Source organism: Alternaria arborescens, assembly GCF_004154835.1.
Source record: "Alternaria arborescens strain FERA 675 chromosome Unknown contig_26, whole genome shotgun sequence".
In the NCBI taxonomy this organism is placed as follows: Eukaryota; Fungi; Ascomycota; class Dothideomycetes; order Pleosporales; family Pleosporaceae; genus Alternaria; species Alternaria arborescens.
The window spans coordinates 313,098-329,825 of record NW_021167881.1 but is presented as its reverse complement, the minus strand read 5'-3'; the positions used below and the strand labels follow the sequence as shown (position 1 = coordinate 329,825).

At 51.8% G+C, this 16,728-nt stretch overlaps 8 protein-coding genes across 8 annotated transcripts; 2 read left to right on the top strand and 6 right to left on the bottom strand.

The window, feature by feature from the left end:
- Positions 1–44: 44 nt before the first annotated feature.
- On the bottom strand, positions 45–768 carry AA0111_g9368 (hypothetical protein; the record flags this gene model as incomplete). The annotated part of the gene is made up of 3 exons (XM_028655918.1): positions 45–336; positions 490–562; positions 696–768. The coding sequence occupies 3 exons, from the start codon at positions 766–768 to the stop codon at positions 45–47; spliced, it is 438 nt and encodes a 145-aa protein (XP_028503078.1).
- A 701-nt stretch (positions 769–1,469) lies between these two features.
- AA0111_g9367 (hypothetical protein) lies at positions 1,470–2,334 on the bottom strand (the record flags this gene model as incomplete). Its single annotated transcript, XM_028655917.1, has 4 exons — positions 1,470–1,579; positions 1,629–2,040; positions 2,091–2,162; positions 2,302–2,334. The coding sequence occupies 4 exons, from the start codon at positions 2,332–2,334 to the stop codon at positions 1,470–1,472; spliced, it is 627 nt and encodes a 208-aa protein (XP_028503083.1).
- Positions 2,335–2,615: 281 nt separating this feature from the next.
- On the top strand, positions 2,616–3,247 carry AA0111_g9366 (60S ribosomal protein; the record flags this gene model as incomplete). Its single annotated transcript, XM_028655916.1, has 3 exons — positions 2,616–2,618; positions 2,674–3,035; positions 3,091–3,247. 3 exons carry the CDS (start codon positions 2,616–2,618, stop codon positions 3,245–3,247), a joined length of 522 nt encoding a protein of 173 aa, XP_028503082.1.
- Positions 3,248–4,619: 1,372 nt separating this feature from the next.
- AA0111_g9365 (hypothetical protein) lies at positions 4,620–6,231 on the bottom strand (the record flags this gene model as incomplete). The annotated part of the gene is made up of 3 exons (XM_028655915.1): positions 4,620–5,243; positions 5,299–5,766; positions 5,818–6,231. The coding sequence occupies 3 exons, from the start codon at positions 6,229–6,231 to the stop codon at positions 4,620–4,622; spliced, it is 1,506 nt and encodes a 501-aa protein (XP_028503081.1).
- A 2,517-nt stretch (positions 6,232–8,748) lies between these two features.
- On the bottom strand, positions 8,749–9,990 carry AA0111_g9364 (hypothetical protein; the record flags this gene model as incomplete). The annotated part of the gene is made up of 1 exon (XM_028655914.1): positions 8,749–9,990. One exon carries the CDS (start codon positions 9,988–9,990, stop codon positions 8,749–8,751), a length of 1,242 nt encoding a protein of 413 aa, XP_028503080.1.
- A 1,965-nt stretch (positions 9,991–11,955) lies between these two features.
- AA0111_g9363 (hypothetical protein) lies at positions 11,956–13,338 on the bottom strand (the record flags this gene model as incomplete). Its single annotated transcript, XM_028655913.1, has 4 exons — positions 11,956–12,711; positions 12,764–13,031; positions 13,087–13,140; positions 13,238–13,338. 4 exons carry the CDS (start codon positions 13,336–13,338, stop codon positions 11,956–11,958), a joined length of 1,179 nt encoding a protein of 392 aa, XP_028503085.1.
- Positions 13,339–14,178: 840 nt separating this feature from the next.
- AA0111_g9362 (hypothetical protein) lies at positions 14,179–15,384 on the bottom strand (the record flags this gene model as incomplete). Its single annotated transcript, XM_028655912.1, has 3 exons — positions 14,179–14,497; positions 14,548–14,937; positions 15,038–15,384. The coding sequence occupies 3 exons, from the start codon at positions 15,382–15,384 to the stop codon at positions 14,179–14,181; spliced, it is 1,056 nt and encodes a 351-aa protein (XP_028503084.1).
- Positions 15,385–15,987: 603 nt separating this feature from the next.
- Positions 15,988–16,602, top strand: AA0111_g9361 (hypothetical protein; the record flags this gene model as incomplete). Its single annotated transcript, XM_028655911.1, has 2 exons — positions 15,988–16,167; positions 16,288–16,602. The coding sequence occupies 2 exons, from the start codon at positions 15,988–15,990 to the stop codon at positions 16,600–16,602; spliced, it is 495 nt and encodes a 164-aa protein (XP_028503028.1).
- Between the last annotated feature and the right edge of the window lie 126 nt (positions 16,603–16,728).

The following is a 16,728-nucleotide window of genomic DNA, read 5'->3' as shown; positions in this document are numbered from 1 at the left end:
AATAGGCGTCTTCTGCTCCGACATGCACTTCTGCTTTATCCCATTTATTTCGGAATGACGCCCTTGACATTCTCGGCGACCTTCTCGAGCTTCTGCTCCGCCTTTCCCACCATACCCATTGCCTCATCCTTGGCCTTATCCGCCTTGCCCGCCAGGCTAGCTTCCCGGCCGCCGAAGTTCCAGTAGTTGAGGTATCGGTACCCTTGAACGAGTTGCGAGCTGAAGTTGATGGCGTGGCAGCCGAAGAGCAGGTAGTTTGCTGGTGTTACGGCCATGGCGTAGCGCATGAATGTGCCGGAGTACAGGGTAAGGGCGCCGGTCATACGGCCGGAGATGCTGTGAGGAGGGGTTAGCTGGAGTTTGTGGGAGCGGAGAGTCTGGGTAGGGAAGGGTGAATGTGGGAGCCGCAGGATAGGGCTGGACACATGGCTTGTAGGTTGAAAGATTTGGAAAAAGGTGAAGAAGGGAATTGAGAGGTGTAGAACGTACATCTCAGGATCTTTGCTCATGTCCGCAATAGCCGCAATCGGGATACCAAAGTTACTCGCCGGGCCCCAGAAATCTACCTTTACGTCAGCCAACTACTCTTTCCCTCTGCAGCTCCTTCATTGTATCTTCCAGATGTCATCCTCTGCGCACCCTTTCCCAAGCTCTTCCAATGCGCGGTGCCCTCACAACGAGACGGGTGTACATACGAGTCGAGCAAAAGTAATCCGTGTACGGGTTGGAGCGAATCTTCGCATTGAGGGCTTTGATCGCGGCGGCCATCTTGACTGATTTACCGGGAGGTACCGAGGAACCGAGTTGCGTGCGGATTGACGTGAAGTTCGTGGGTCAGTCGGTCGCAGTTTGCGAGTTGCGGACGCACGACGGACGGTTTAGATGCCAAGCAATAATTGGGGCCGAACGAACAGGGACCGGGAACCGCAAAGAGCTTCCGACAACGGGAAGGACTTCACGTGCACCTTGATGCTGCCGGAAATACGAGGAAATAGAACAAGTGACTGCAACGATTACACATGGGTCACTTTTGTACGGTCGGCGAATTACACGCTACCTCTCTAGTGTTGCATAAGATAGGGTATGAAGCTAGGGACTCGTTCATCTCACTATGACAGACACTCAATACATGGGTGCGTTTGGACTTGGATAATTGGAGCTACAGTCATATCTTATGGTGAAATGATGCGACTGTTTCTTGTGAATGCATTTAAGCCAGTGGTATATTTCCTGTCCCTCAACCAAATCTCAGTACACTTTTGAACTTGGTATCTCGCTCTGCCGGTGCTCCTCACAATCGCTGATTGTAACGCAATTTAGGGACACGCAGCCCCTTGCGACGTGTTGGACGTGAGTTTGGTCCTCTTCCAAGGTATCTCCTGAGATGTGTGGTATGGGCACGCGCCGTGTTCGATGGTCCAATGCCAAATCTTTCTAGCGATATTTCATTATGATCGTTCATTGTCCTTTTATCTGCCACCGAAACCAGGAGGTCCACCACGACCAGGGAAGCCGGGCGGTCCACCGAAGCCTGGTGGTGCTCCGAATCCGGGAGGTCCACCAGCGGGAGGGAATCCAGCTATAGATGGTTAGCAGATGTTCTCAAGATATGCTCAAGGGGAACGTACGTGGTCCACCTGGAGGGCCGCCACGACCAGGGAAGCCAGGCGGGCCTCCGAAGCCTCCAGGTGCGCCTGGGAAACCGCCTCCGAAGCCAGGGCCGGGGCCTCCAACACCAGGAGCTGGCCCAGTAAGACCGACTGGGAGACCACGTCCGGCAGGACGAGCAACACCGGGTCCTGCAGCCAGCGCGGCAGCAGTAGATGGTCCTCCAGCGCTCGCGCCAAGTCGCGCGGCAGGGTCTGCAGGCGGTGGTCCGTCGACAGATAACGAGATTACATGCGCGCCACGAATGATGGTAAGTCCAATTGCGCGTCGCTCTTCAGTCTCGGTGACTTGCTGGGTTGCGCCGGGGGCGGCCTTGCCCCTTCTTCGTGTGCGTCGGAACTCTTCTGTGTCGGCGAGAACGAGGTTCATGTGCTGCAGAGCTGGTCAGCAGAGTAGAGGGGGAAACGGCGGGCGACGCTGACCTTGTCGAATGCGAGCATCTGCCCGACCATCTGTCTGCCATCCTGCAGAGTAACTTTCATGCGGTAGTTGATCTGGTTCTGTGAGTTGCATGCGACTATGAGCGGAATCTGGAGCGCTTACTAGATTTTGCTATATCACCAGGCGTCAGTCAGTTTCTATGCGCGTCTTCTCTCAGGCCAAGGACTCGAGCTGCTAGGCAGATTTACTTACCATCTTTCCCTGTCGGTTTGCGGCGCCAGACATGATTGGTAGTGCGCGTCCGAGGACGACTTGAAGCTCAGAAGACGGGTGGGTAAGAGTATGGAGAGATTGTCCCCTCGACGTTGGCAATGGGCGGGGCGTATAGAGCTGTTTGTTCGCGATCAAAGAGTTCGTAGCTACCGCATCGCGGCCTGGCACGTGCACGGCGGGCTTGGCTCGCTTCGCACACATCCGCTCCCAGGGGCCAAAATCATTTTACCGCGACTTCAACACCAGCGACACGACAACCCACCCAACGACTACTAACCTCCGCAGTCATCACCATGGTACGCACCGCACCACCATCGCCAATTGCTCTGCGCAAACTAACAGCCATGACAGTCCGACTCCAAGGCCTCCAACCCCATGCGGGAGCTCCGCATCCAGAAGCTCGTCCTCAACATCTCCGTCGGCGAGTCTGGTGATCGTCTCACTCGTGCCGCCAAGGTGCTCGAGCAGCTGTCCGGTCAAACTCCCGTCTACTCCAAGGCCCGCTACACCGTCCGTACTTTCGGTATCCGAAGGAACGAAAAGATCGCCGTCCACGTCACCGTCCGTGGCCCCAAGGCCGAGGAGATCCTCGAGCGTGGTCTCAAGGTCAAGGAGTACGAGCTCCGCAAGCGCAACTTCTCAGAGTCCGGCAACTTCGGTTTCGGTATCAGCGAGCACATCGACTTGGGTATCAAGTACGACCCCAGCATTGGGTATGTGGAATCTGGATCCTGAGTGAGAGAGGGAAACATTGGCTGACTGGAGCAGTATCTACGGTATGGACTTCTACGTCTGCATGACCCGCCCTGGTGAGCGTGTTGCCAAGCGCAGGAGGTGCCAGAGCAAGATCGGCGCTTCCCACAAGGTCAACCAACAGGAGACCATCAAGTGGTACAAGAACCGATTCGAGGGTATCGTCCGATAAACGTATCGTCGATTTGGGGGGAAAGGAACGAAGTGAAGATTTTGCACGATCACCAGCATTTTCGGTCTCGGGGGGTTCGGTCCTACGGAGTCCTGGAATGTATCTTACAAAAGAGCAAGCATTGAACTTGCGGCCTATCAATGGAGCGACCTTGTCTCTAACGAGCGGGTCTACGATCACAAAAGCAATGGAGGCTTCACTTGGGTGAATGTTCCGCATAACCATTGTGTGATCATCCTCATGCTCTTTGTTGTCGCATGTGATGTGTCTGTTTGTGTTGTACTGACATGACAGGGTCCGACTAGTACACCCAGATACCTCAATGCCATCAACACTTGATCTACATGTCTGTGCTGGACGAGTGTGATGGCTGTGCATTACGAGATTTAGGTCACGATGAAATTCCGTCTAGATTCGCAAGCGACACCTCTACGAAGGCTAGGCCCTCCACATATGACAACGATTCATGAGTATCTTGTCACTTTATGCTTGCATGCTCAATGGATAGACGTCTTCTGATCGTGACGATGTTCGTCCTAGCACTATCTCTTTACACAAAATGATCCACCTAAAACTAGTCATGTAGTCATGGTAAATACATGATAAATATATCGTCGTTGAACATATATCCTCAAGTCCACTCGGTGCTCAGCCACGCCATTGCGTAATCGCATGTTCATGCGCTGTGCCACAGGCATCCCGAGCGTTAAAGAGAGCTGGGCGGTTGCAAACCCTGTAGGCCTGTTCTGCGGCCTTGGATCACAGCGGAGTAGTTTGGCGTGACGCTCAGGCTGTGTGCGTGGCGTAGTGCTTGACATTAATTGTGAGGCGTGGGTTTGCGTTAATTTGAGAGGGATCGGAAGATGGTGGGAGTAATGCAATGGTTTGATAGACGCGTGACGCAAAAGGAAATGATGTCGAAGTCTGTGTTACATTATGTATTGAAGATAATAGTAGCATCAATCACGACATGTGCACAAAAAGAACAATCTTGTAGGAAAGGCAAGATCTTGATATTGCATCTAGCATTCTCAGAGATCGCGATAAATCTTATTCTACTCTGTTCTGTTGTAGTAATTCCACAACCCCCATGTCATACAACGAGAGGCGTAGTGAAGAGGCATTTTACTTCAAAGGTATCTTAAAATCCCAGCCCAAGAACACCGACCAGATTAGCGATAGACAGTAAGACAAAGGAAAAAATAAGCCCAGGCCGAAGCCTCGCTTGAAAAGGTGGAAGAATGTACATTTCCTGATATCGTTTCGCAAAATCCATGCAACCAGATTCCAGATTGATTGAGAAGAGAAAGGGTACGATGCGCGCTAAATCAACAAATCAACATACACACGCGCGAACAGCAAGCTCAAAAGCTTATCGCTGACCGGTTACTGAAGACCCAAAGTCAAAGCCAGTGGGCTGCTGTTGCTGTGGTGGTGGGTATGAGGGTGATGCTAGCGGTGTGTAAGCACCGGGGATGGGAACAGCAGCATACTGCTGTTCACCTGGTGCGGCATCAACGTGATCGTTCCTCCTTTCTTGGAATCCTGGGGATGGTAGTGGTGGCGATACGGTGCCAGTCCGTACTGGTGCAGAATCGAAGCCGTCTTGCTCCATTCTTGGTGTCGCACCAGTGACCTTGATAGGCGGCGCCTGGAGGGTGAATGGCTGGGGTTGGGCAATCTCGCGCGCGTATGCGTACTGCACATTGTCGCTCTCGCCAGCTTCCGCTGCAGAGTGCGGGTCAACGTACATTGGATGGCCTGGAGGTGGGCGCCAACCGCCTGAGCGAGGAGACATGGGACCAAAACCAGGGGTGTTGGGTGCAGATTGCGAGCGGAGCTGGGCAAGGTAGAGATCAGATCGGGCACGGTCGCGCATGGCCATGGACTTGCGAAGCTTGCGCTTGGACCAGAAGCGGTAGAAGACGATTCCGTAGATGGCAATAACAAGAACCTCGATTACGACTTCGATGATGCAGCAGACAAGCGCCCAGTTCTAGTAGATTGTTAGTATCTGGCTTCCTTTATCGTAACAAAGGTATTGTGCTTACCTGGAGACGGCAGACAAGGCCATAGGCAATGTCGTCTTCGAAAAGGTGTCGTCGCTTGTTGTCAACGCAAGACCAACCCCACATATCCTTGTTGTTGTTCTGCGCTTTACTTTGGTTGAATGCGGCTGCACCAACACCCCACATGACGATACTGAAGATGAAAAACCCAACAGCAAAGACAGTGTAGTATGCGGCAACCTTTTCAGCCCGATGATGACCTCCTCTCCAGTAGGCGGTGATGACGAAGATGGACATAACCAGAGAAACACAGGCGATGGAGAGCAAGAGGATTTGAGGCCAGACTTTGGTGTTGTCGGCCCATGGTGGTAGGCCGTTCCTTGGCGCGAGAGTCTTTGTGGCGTTGAAGATAGCGAAAGCACTTGCAACCATGGCAAGAACAATGAGCGAGCAAGCAAAGTTGATGCCTCGCAGGAAGATCTTTGCTAGTCGAACACGAACTTTGATTTTCTAAGGTATTGTTAGCAACTGTACTGAACTCAATATTGACCACAGACGTACCAAGTCCTTTGCTTGCTCCCTGTCCGTCAATGCCTCCCGCTTCTCGAGCTGATGCTCTTCCCGAAAGGTAGGGCTCATGATTGACATTGCACCACCTGGTGTCCGTGGAGGAGCGCCAGGCGACTTCAACGCGCTCTTGAGGGGAGTCTTTGGCGTTGGTGGAGGAAGGTACCTCCGATCGGTCTCTTCCATCTCGACGGATTGCATGTAGCCGAAGCCTGTATCTGCGATCTGAGGTTGTGGCTTGTAGTGGTTGGTTGGGTACTCGAAAGGTGACCGAGGAGGATCAACCGGCGAGTGGACTGATGTTGCTTCGGCGAAGCGTGCTGTGCGTGGTGTCCTGACGTCGAGAGAGTCTTTGGAGCTTCGTCTTTCAATCGTAATCTGGGTAATCTTCTTATCGTTGGCGGCCATTCTAAAACTTTCCAAGGTTCACTCGAGGAAGTTGGAGGCTTTCATGTAGTGGAGACGGAGGAGAGACAGGTAGGAATGTGCAACAAAACGACAACGACTAGAATCCAGCCCAGCTTAGACCAGTCGCAAGAGGTTAAGAGAGACACTTGATAAAAGACGCACGACGTATTACAATAAGAGACCTGCTGGAGAAAAGAAAAGGTCTGGCAATGGGCGAAGCGCTGGGCTTATAGACTCGGAGCGCTTGGAAGAGGGAACGGTCGAGGATTGGATAGTGGGGAGCACGGATGGTAGCAGGTGGAGAAGCTTGCGATGGGAAAGCGGGCGGGTACTTACAACGTTCTAAATGTATGGCGCCTAGAAGAAGGCTGCTGGGAGTACTGCAGGTGGCCGTCTGATAGGCTGTCTTGGGAGACGAGCTGGATGCCAATGGCGCGCAGAGGAGAGAGGGGAGTGGTGGCCCAGAAATAGACGCCCGGGTGAAGTCAATAAACGATTTACAAACGATGCGCATCCAGGCCTGAACACTGCAGCGGGAAGAAGCTGGTTTATGGGCAATTCTGACAAGGTGCTTATGCTGTCTGTCAGCGTGGCGATGGCTGTTTTATCTCCCACGGCTGTCAGATGGGTCAGTTGTGCGTGTCTTCTCTTGCGCCTCGAGCCGTTGCGAGGACCCTCAGAGGTATAGGAAAAACGAGAGACGGGACCATGCTATCACGCCTCGTGCCCTCGGGAGCGAAGTCTGCCCAGCGAGTTGGCGTCGCGGTCGGCAGGGCATAGATTTGCTGACACCCAATAAGTGCAAGACGTTTGACGCCTGCAAAACGCGACATGGTGATTGTCGCCGGTGAGTGGTTGAAGAGTGCAGGGACGGTGCATTAAACAGAGTGTGCGCTAGGGCAGATTAAGCTTGCGGGAAGCGCGCAGGATTATCTGACGACCAATGGTGGCGGGAAGGAGCTCCCAAGACGAGAGGGAAGGCGCCGCCCCGCTTTGATAGCGGCCCACACCACCGTCGAGTCCAAAGCCGACTTCGAGTCTCTCCAGCACCGCAAAAGACCAGACGCTGTCGCACACTCGGTCCAACTTGGTGACGCCAGCTGCAACGACATAAAGCCATCCGCGTGTCCGCTGCCACTTCATCAGCAGCCTGTCTGGATCAATCTCAAGACGCCTTGGCTGTAAGCAACTGTCAATGCCGGTACGTGGTGATGTGAGCGCTGCTGCATTATGTATCCAGGGTCTTCTGCGCCTATCAGAGCCGTCACCCAGCTAGAGCCTGCACGACCAGGCACAACCTATGCCAAGTCTTCTCGGATCGCCTCGCTAGCACCCCATCCAGACATTTACCTGCATTCCCTCGGCCCTCTAACTGTCTTGAGGTAGTTTTGTTTCGTTTCGTTTCTTGCTGCACGGTTATTTTGGTCCACGGCTGCATCGTGGGGTAGTATGAGACCATGGCAACGATGCTGCACGCTGCCAACAGGGAACTATTGTCCTTCCGCTGGCGCATCCGAATAATTCATGAGGCCACGTTGATCTCGGTGGGTGGCATCGTCGCGTGAGTGTATCCTTCCAGCGAAGAGAAGCTACCACGGGCTGCGCCCATTCCGCCGCACCGACTACGCCCCAGGGCCGTCCCACCGTGCAGACGCCCACAGTGTGCAAGCAGTTATCGGTCTCAGCTCACTCTACCTCATAGTCGAAATAACAACGCCCTTCCACGAATGTCAGGGAGTACAAGTCTGAGCCAAATCTCTGCACTCTACAGCCCAAGAATATTCCCATCTCCCTTCGCTTCATCGTGCCGCCTGCACTCGCTTTTGCCACTCCCACTTGCCGTGCTAGCAGCTAGGTCTTACCAACCTCCCATCTTCATCAACCTAATAATATCCTATTTCATGCATATCCTCATTCCCATGCCGATAATCTCACTACACTGGGACCATCCGTTCCCCACCGGATGCAAGGTGATCAGCCGGGGCCTAAACGGCCGTGCAACCGGTTTCGAAACAATTTTACCTTCTTTTAGTCTCGCTTCCTTTTCGCTGGGAATACCTCATTCGAGTGCGTCCTCTTCCTTGTCGCTTTGATATTGTTCGTGCAGGAAGACACACTGCTTTCTGATGTATTTGTCGTCACTGGGGCCGAAAACTTGTGTGGTCGTACGACACTTTGGCCGATTCTGCCTTTCCTCTCGCTGCCCTTCCAGGAACAGTGGTATTAATAGCCATATGTGACGGAGACTACATAGGGCGATACAACATGGATCTCGGAAGAAGGAGACGTGATAAAAGTAGAAATTCGACATCAGACAAGAAGATGCAATTTTAGTCAAACGACGAACCCCATTGAGGGTAGGTAATAAATACAAGGGCACGATGATGCTTGCTTGGAATTTTTACAACGAACTGACTAAAGGACGAGGACAAGAATGACGCAGTGGGTTCATTCTCGCACTCTACAGATAGGCTCGGATGCCAAGAGGACCTTCATATCTACAGCTTCAGCATGGAACTAACTGAACTTCCTGTCCATTCCGGCATTTTTAGCGTAAAAAAGCGGATCAGGAACCAACACATCCTCCTCATCGCTCGATGACTGTTCGCTGACTTGATACCTGTCCAGCTGTTCGTTCGCTACTCCTTGGCACGCGAAGCTGATATCCGAAGTTTTCCTCTTCTTCCCTACATGTACACCGTCTAGAGTCTCCATAGCCGTTTGCTTGAAGGACTTACCAGCTTCGTACGCAGGACCTACAAGTCTCTCGCGCCAATGTATTGTGTAAGAATCATCCCTTTCGTCTACCTTTTCTTTCTCACTACCCTTGCCAATTCTCTTCGAGGGGCTAAGGTGAATTGTCGGGAAGTGAAAAGCTCGTGGCGAAGGCCGCCTGTCCTCTTTCTTCCTCTCATGGATGCTAGGCGGTCGAGGTAACGGAGCGCCGGTGCGCGTAACGGGAAGTGACACGGCAGCTGCAGGTCCGCCAACTCCACCGCACTCTGCAGCGACATTGACTGCGATACCTTCGCCCGATATCATTAGTGGACCAGGATGAGAGATCTTGGACTTCAAGGTTTGAGGTGCCTTAGAAGGCGAATGCTTCCACCACGTATGAGCCGTCTCTTTCTCAGTGCACTGTTGAGCATCTCGTGATGTTCTGTCCTTGGGATTTCGTACCTTTGGAGGCGCTTGTATCTGTGGAACAGAAGGAAGAGGTTTGTTCAAATCGACAATGCGTTGTACATGCTTATGAATAGCTACAGGCACGTCATAGCTCGAGCTGGAGAAGCCGAAGTCTCTTCTCAGATCCGGACTCCCAGATTCCTTTTCTTTGCGTCCGCTTTGATTTTGTAGTGTCCGTGGTCGTAGTGGTGGGAAGAGTGCTTCATTGGGGCTTGTTGATGATGGAAGAGGTAGGCATGCTGTATTTATTTTCCTAGTCGTTGGTTCAGATGACATGTTCTGAGATGGTTCATCGTTAGCTCGTCTATGATTACGTGCCTGCTGATACGCTTCCCACACTTTCTGCCCCTCGCCCTTAGGACCTGCTTGGTAGATCTCCTTAGCGGCGCGGAACAACGGCGTTGAATGTTCGGTAGCTTGCGGCTGAGCGTGTACGTGCTTCGAGCATGTAGCCGAACCCGCAACATACGACTGGTGTAAATCCTGCTTCTGCCATGAACTGTTGGTGCTTGAGTTATGGTCGTCTATTGAAGCTGGGCAATGAGGAGATAAATTCACTTCCGGTTCCTTCATAGTTCGCTCGAGCATCGAGAAGTCAATGAGTTTGAGTGTTGATAGCGGAGTGTCCCGATTTGAGACATTAGTACGAACTGCAGTAGACTCTAGTGGCGTTGTTTTGAAATCATTTATTATCGACAGCGGCTCGTGCCGCCTAATAGAAGTATCTTCGACGCTGCTCGGCGAGATAATTTCTCGAAAAATGCGTTTCGAGGTTTGATTTTCAACATCAATGTTTCTTGTAGCTGTTGTTGAAGGGCCAGCTGTGATCTATTTAGTGCTTTTAGTGTTATGCCTCATGCGGTGTTCATTCTTGGTAAAGGGATTAATGACTGTCCGGGGGTTAGCCATGGCAAAATGAATCGTCCTATCAGGTATGCTCCTGCTTTCGGTAACTCGTGGATAGACTCGCCTTTTTGTTCGATGCTAGAGCAATTGGTAATGAGGTGAGAAGCAGGTACGTGAGATTAGTGACTGGGACTGAATGGACGACGAGAGAGTCAACCCAGATAAACCTCAATAGCATAGAAGATTTTGAACCAAGTTAAGAGTCAAGGTCGAGTCGAACGTTACGTGCATGTGAGACAAAGCGTTAGGGGATAGAACAATGCTACCGCTTACAAAGTTCTTGTTTAGGGCGTACGAGACAATAGAACAAAGCATACACAGCCGTTGTTGGCTTGTTAGTCTACTCTTGTTCGATTATGTAAACGGTTGCCTTTGGCTTTATAAGTGACATTGACATGCATTTCACAAAGTTCGCTAAGGTCTTTCACGTCAGCAGCGGTAACGAAGAATTCGAGCCCAGCTTTGCTACCTAACAACCATCTCCTGTTCGACATCCAAGCCTGCCACACTCTGTAAGCTTTAGTACTGCCACAAATTGGGATACTCACTTCCTATCCATCATTAGCCTTCTCATACGAGGTATGTGGAGCCACATATGTTGCAATGCCGTTCAAGTCCGATAATGCAGAAATGAGATCTTTCTGAGATTCACCCAAATTCTTCAGCACCTCCATGAGATTCTCCGTCTTGGGAATAGTGCCCTGCTTAATTTGTATCCAGGGGGTAAGCAGCTTGAAAGCAGTTGCGAATCTCTGCTCAACCAGATAGAGTTGATGATCCAGCGGAGTGATGGGCGACTTGAGCAGATCTGACGTTGACACAGCCCCACCCTTTTCATCATGCACGCTCTGCTGTCCTGCGATTTGATCGCACTCAGCTATCACATACTTTATTGTTACCTTGAGCCCTAGCGGTAATTCTTCGGTGCACGTTACCCCATTCCGCTGGCTACACAAGGATGCTTTAAACTCCGACTGATCTTGTTCGATCAGGAAGTTCGAGATGCTTGACACAGAACCTGGCTGTATACGGACTCTGGCGGATGAATGTGGCCAGAATATTTGGGATAACACAGAATGATTGTGCAGAATCTCGAGAACGTCATCGTAATTGAGGCTGTCTGGGAGGGGATACGTGTTTCTGCCGCCTTCCTTTGTGGAACTAAAGTCTTGCTGTTTGTTAGATATCTTCCTAGCATTCCATTGAGGCATCTTTGAAGGCCCACGTACGAGAAGTCATTGTTCTAAATGTTCATCTCCCTGAACTTATCTACTAGGGGTATGTCGCTTCTTGAAGAAAAGAGCAGAGTAGATTAATTTTGATAGTGGCAGACCGCGGTCTATGAGGTTTCAGCAATTTTGCCTTTGGTCTTGCAGACTGACGTTAGGTGTACATCGGAATAGTGGGGAAATTTCCGGAGGGATGCTTAAACGGCAAGGACGGCACGCATAAGTCACGAGGGGATGCGTCACCCATTTGGACAACTCTTGAGCTAAAATGTGACGATTGAAGACAGGTAGAATAAAACAGAAAGGTTTTGTCATTATACGCCGTCATGAAAGCGCTTACATATATAACGTGATCTATAAAGGAAATTCGTAAGAAGAGAAGAGAAACGAGAGGACGTAACTCCTAGCCGGAGCACTCCACACACTCAACCTCAATGCCCTCGATCACGATAGGCTTGCTGTACTCACTGGGTACATTTCCCATATCCATATCCTTCACACTGCCAGTCTCACTCTGAGTCTCACTGCCAAGCGCAGAATCGCTCGTCCTCCTCCTTGCTTCAGTCTCTTCCTCGATGTACGCGTACTCGTTCCTCCAGTCGCACAACATCTTACTCGTGACATTGCTTCCTCCGCAAAGCACAATCACAACTTTGTCTTCTGGTCGAACGGGGCGACCAAGTGCTTTCTCGAGCCGGCCGTCGTAGCAAAGAGCAACATTGATGCCGCAGGCGAGCTCGACCATGATACGTTCGTCGTCTGCCAGACGCCAGCAGCCCATAGCCGCTTCTGCGTCAGGTAGGACTACGCTTCGGACGTTGCCTCGCTGGGCATATTTGTATGTGGCGTCTGTCACACGGGCAATGCCTAGACTTGTTGCTTGGGATGTGATCTTGGGCAATGTGATAAGTTCCTTGGCTTGAAGTGCTGCATTCAAGCTCTCGGCACCAGCGGTCTCCAAGGCGAGAATAGTTGTCTTGCTCATTTGATGGTTGTCCATGGATTGACAGATACCGTTGATCAAACCACCGCCGCCGACAGAGCAGATCAATACGTCGGGCTCGCCAAGCTGAGCGGCGATCTCGTCCATGCAGGTACTGTTTCCTTGCCAGATATCTGGGTGGTCAAAGGGTGGGCAGTAGATGGTTTCTGTCTGTGCCTGCAGATTGTGTCAGCCTCTCGCCTTGTCTGGGATATAGAGGGTTCCGTACGTAGGGTATGATGTGCTCCTTAAGGTATGCATCTGCATCTTTCCAAGCTGCACCATACTGGATGACTTCATATGCACCTGCTGCTCGTAGCTTGGCTACCATCAATGGTGCTGTGGAGGTTGGTACGACAACAGTGCAAGGCAAGTTGAGAGCACGAGCCGAGTGAACAGCAGCGAGCCCTGCATTGCCGCCGCTGGATGCGAAGATGTGAGGGCGCGAGCCTTGTGGGAGTTCTTCGAGACGGCGGAGGATGTAGTTGCCAATGCCTCTGTCCAGGTGTTAGCACTTGTGTTAGGTAATGTCTGCAATCGGCGAATGCTTACCTTGACTTGAATGATCCAGAGGGTTGGAGATTCTCCAGCTTGAGGAAGATTCTGCTTCTACGATTTAGAATTCCCTTTTCTTCAAAGTTGATGACATGATATGCCATGGAGGGGTGGAGGGGTAACGGGTGAAGAGGAAGTGTGACCGTACCATCCTGCTGCTTCTGATAATGCGTACGACTCTCTCAACGGAGTTTGCACCCAAGGGCTTTGCTGAGGCTCCTCATTGACGTAGCACTCCTTAACAGCCATGACGAAGTATGGAAACAGAATGGGGTATCACAGAAAGGTATTAGAAGCAAGCGTAGACTCAGGAATAGGTAGACAAGAAGCTCGGTGTTTGACGTTCAGAAACTCTTTGTTGATCTGAATTCGAGGGCACCAGAGCCTTTCCTTTATCTTTACGATGATTTCTTATCGCTCCGCAAGCACCCGCAACCCTAGTGTCCATGTCGATGGGCCAGAGGGGTAAGGAAGCATGGTGGCACACCGAATCTACGATATGTTGTATCGATTACCCTATAAAGTGCATAAATTACCCTATAGATACTCGATAAGGAACAAGCGACCACGCTGCCACTGCAAAATGACACAAGCATGAGACCGGTACTCAGCAGCTTGGGCCAGGGTTTGGATTTCCAGAAGCGGTTATCAACGGCGGGACTATTTTCTGCCTGGGTTTGCCGCCTCGAAACAGTGGTGGACTTGGCGCCATCTTGCCTATCAGAGGACGCGCATCAGCTGTCCATGCGGGTGGTCAGTCCAGAAGGCTCGGAACCGATAACAACTCGGCGAAACAGTGAAGACGGGGTTGGCTGGGAGGCTGATGTTAGGATGACACGATGGGGTCGCGGAATTGGCGCGAGGGATCCCCGACGGAAAGGAAAACTCTCGCATTTCAGTGGAAGACGCGTCCATGCTCCCTTCACGATCCAGCTTTGCTTCGATAGCTATCGTCATTTCAGACAGGGCTTCCCCAGAATGAAGTTTGCATGCGGACGTCCGAACACATGACGCGGATCCGCAAACGGTATTAAAAACGCTAATTGGGTATCTCTGTGATGCTTTTCAAGTTTACGCTAACACTGGGATTTAAGCAGCAACCTTCGGGTGATCGAGGAGGCCTTTCCTGAAGTTCCAGTAGCTTGCGCGGATCGGGTCGTACTTGGTGGCCAAAAGCTCCAGGGCTTTCTCCGCATTCTCTTTGCTATCTTCTTCTTCCGCATATATGTCCGCTAGGAGATCGAGGGCGTGGCTCGAGTGGACATCGTCTGGCTTCCGCACATCAGCGAATTCACCCGCAAAGTCCTTGAGAGTCGACTTGGGAAGTTCCGCTGCGCGAATGATGCCCAAGATGTAGTTCCATGTGCTCTGGTTCTGAGGAGCTTTCCGGATGGCTGCTTTGGTGTACCTGGTAGGCTTAGTATAGTCGAGCAGCTTATAGGGACAACAGAAACATACTCTATCTCCCGTTCCACAAGATCAGCACTCGGCTTTCCCTCGCGGCCGCCAACAACTAGGTAGTAGCGATGATTCCAGGCAGAATTGTTGCGCACATCCTCCTCGATCATGCTGTGTGTCCACTCTAGCTCCTCAGGCTTGTCAAACAGATCGAAGCGCTTGACCAACCATTGCCTGTAGCTCCACACATGGTAGTTCTTGGAGTCAAGCTCCAGCATAGAGTTTATGAATTCTGGTTCGCCCTCGCATGAGCCGAGCTCGTCGATGATGGTATGGCGGTGGTGCCAGATCTGGTAATTCTTGAGGTGCTTGAGTGCGGTCGGGTTGAGCCATGCGATTTCGTCTTTCAGTGATCGCCCGATCTCCGAGATGGTTTTGGCGCGGTAGAGCCTGCGGGGTGTTAGTAGTGCAGATGTTGGAGAGCTCCTCGCGCGACTGAACACCAGCGTCTCCTCCGAAACTCCGCGACTCGACCGAGTGTCGGACTTACCAGACAGTGTAGTGTGCTGGGTTCATGCTGATGATGTGCTCAGTAAGGCCAAGGACTCTTTCGCTGAACTCGTTCTTCGCCATGACAGCGCGCAGGTAGCCCATGGCCTCGCTGTATTCTTCCGAGTACGCGATGGCAGCGAGTGGATGCAGGCCGCCGTCATCCTGTGGAAGTGGCACAATGTCCGCCCACGCCTCGTCGTCGTGATAGTATTTTGGCATCTTTCCCTTTATGCCTCTTGCCTTGGGGTTAACAGAATTTGCGGTCGTGGCTAGCAATGCGCGCAGTAGACGATATGGCGACAGGAGGATGACCTTGAGCCAGGCGCGAATGAAGTTGAAGGCCATAGTGGGGGTGCACTTGAGCTTATGTCCGCTGCTTGGCAGAAAACCACGGCCACCTCGCTCTTTTCATCAACTTGGACAGAACAATAGCAAGACATTTTCACAGGCATTAAACACACCTGAACTCTGCCAATTTACTCAGCCCTCTGGTCGTGTGACGACACGCCCAAGGCGTTTCGTGTCACCAATGTTCGCTGGGAATAAGGGTACCCCTTCCGAAAGACTCAGCAGTGACCGATATGCCACAAACAATACCAAGACAACTGGATCTAACTGTGGCTTGAGGTTATGCTTTCAACCTGTAATGCTACTTGAGGCGAATCAAGTGTTTGGGTTCGATAACGAGAGCTCTCACCTGGACATGACGACATGGCACCTTCTGTATCAGACGCGACCCGAGACGTACCTTCCTTCCCCAAGCATGACTTCAGCATTCGGTGTCCGCACTTTCTTCCACTGAAAGATAGCAGATAAGTGGCCAGCGAAAGGAGATCCAGAGAGAAATGGGGTCATCTGCCGCGCTTCCTCCTTGTCTTACAACCCCACCACTCCACAGCAGCCTTCACTATAGCACACGCAAGGTGCTATACGCTCATTAACATCACAATGCCCCCCTCCGATGAGATAAAGGCCAAAGACGCTCTGATCAAGAAACAGCGTGACGTCATCGCCAAATACCTCATCCTCGACATCGAAGACTTTCTCGCTGAAGCCCGCGAAAAGGAAGAGGCAGAGGCTGCGGAAGCGTACGAACTTGCGCTGGCAGAGGACAAGGCCAGGGGCAGAGTATGTCGGGCTCCTCTCGGCCCATCGCTCTGGCTTCTTCTTCGCTTGCTATTCGACTGTGCAACAAATTGTTTGGTCCATTCATCCGCAGCAACATGGCTGACTCGATTCTTTGTATAGTGGATAAAATGGAAGAAGATCTACAGACTACAATACGACGGCGTCTCAGTTCGGAGCATCATCTACTACAACTTCCGTAGCCTTTGGGAGTCTTGGGGCACCAATCCGTACCATCTGCACGCCGCCTGGTACGCCATCATGCTGACCTTGCTGCTACTTTGGCTCATCGGAAGCATCGTCTGCGGATACTACGAAGCGGAGAAGGAGACGGGCAGCGTGCGGATGGCCAAGCTGTGCAGGGGCATTCTGGGCTCTATTCCGCCAATTGTGCAGTTCATCCTCTTCTTGTTTCCGCCGCTGTTTGTTCAATTCTGATGAGACATGGACTGATGCGGGATGGCAGTGTCGACTGCGACCCATGGGGCGAAAGTGCATTCCCATCGCGTGCGTAATCTCAAGCTAGATCAGAAGAGTACAATGAAGGTTGGTGGGAGAACGAAG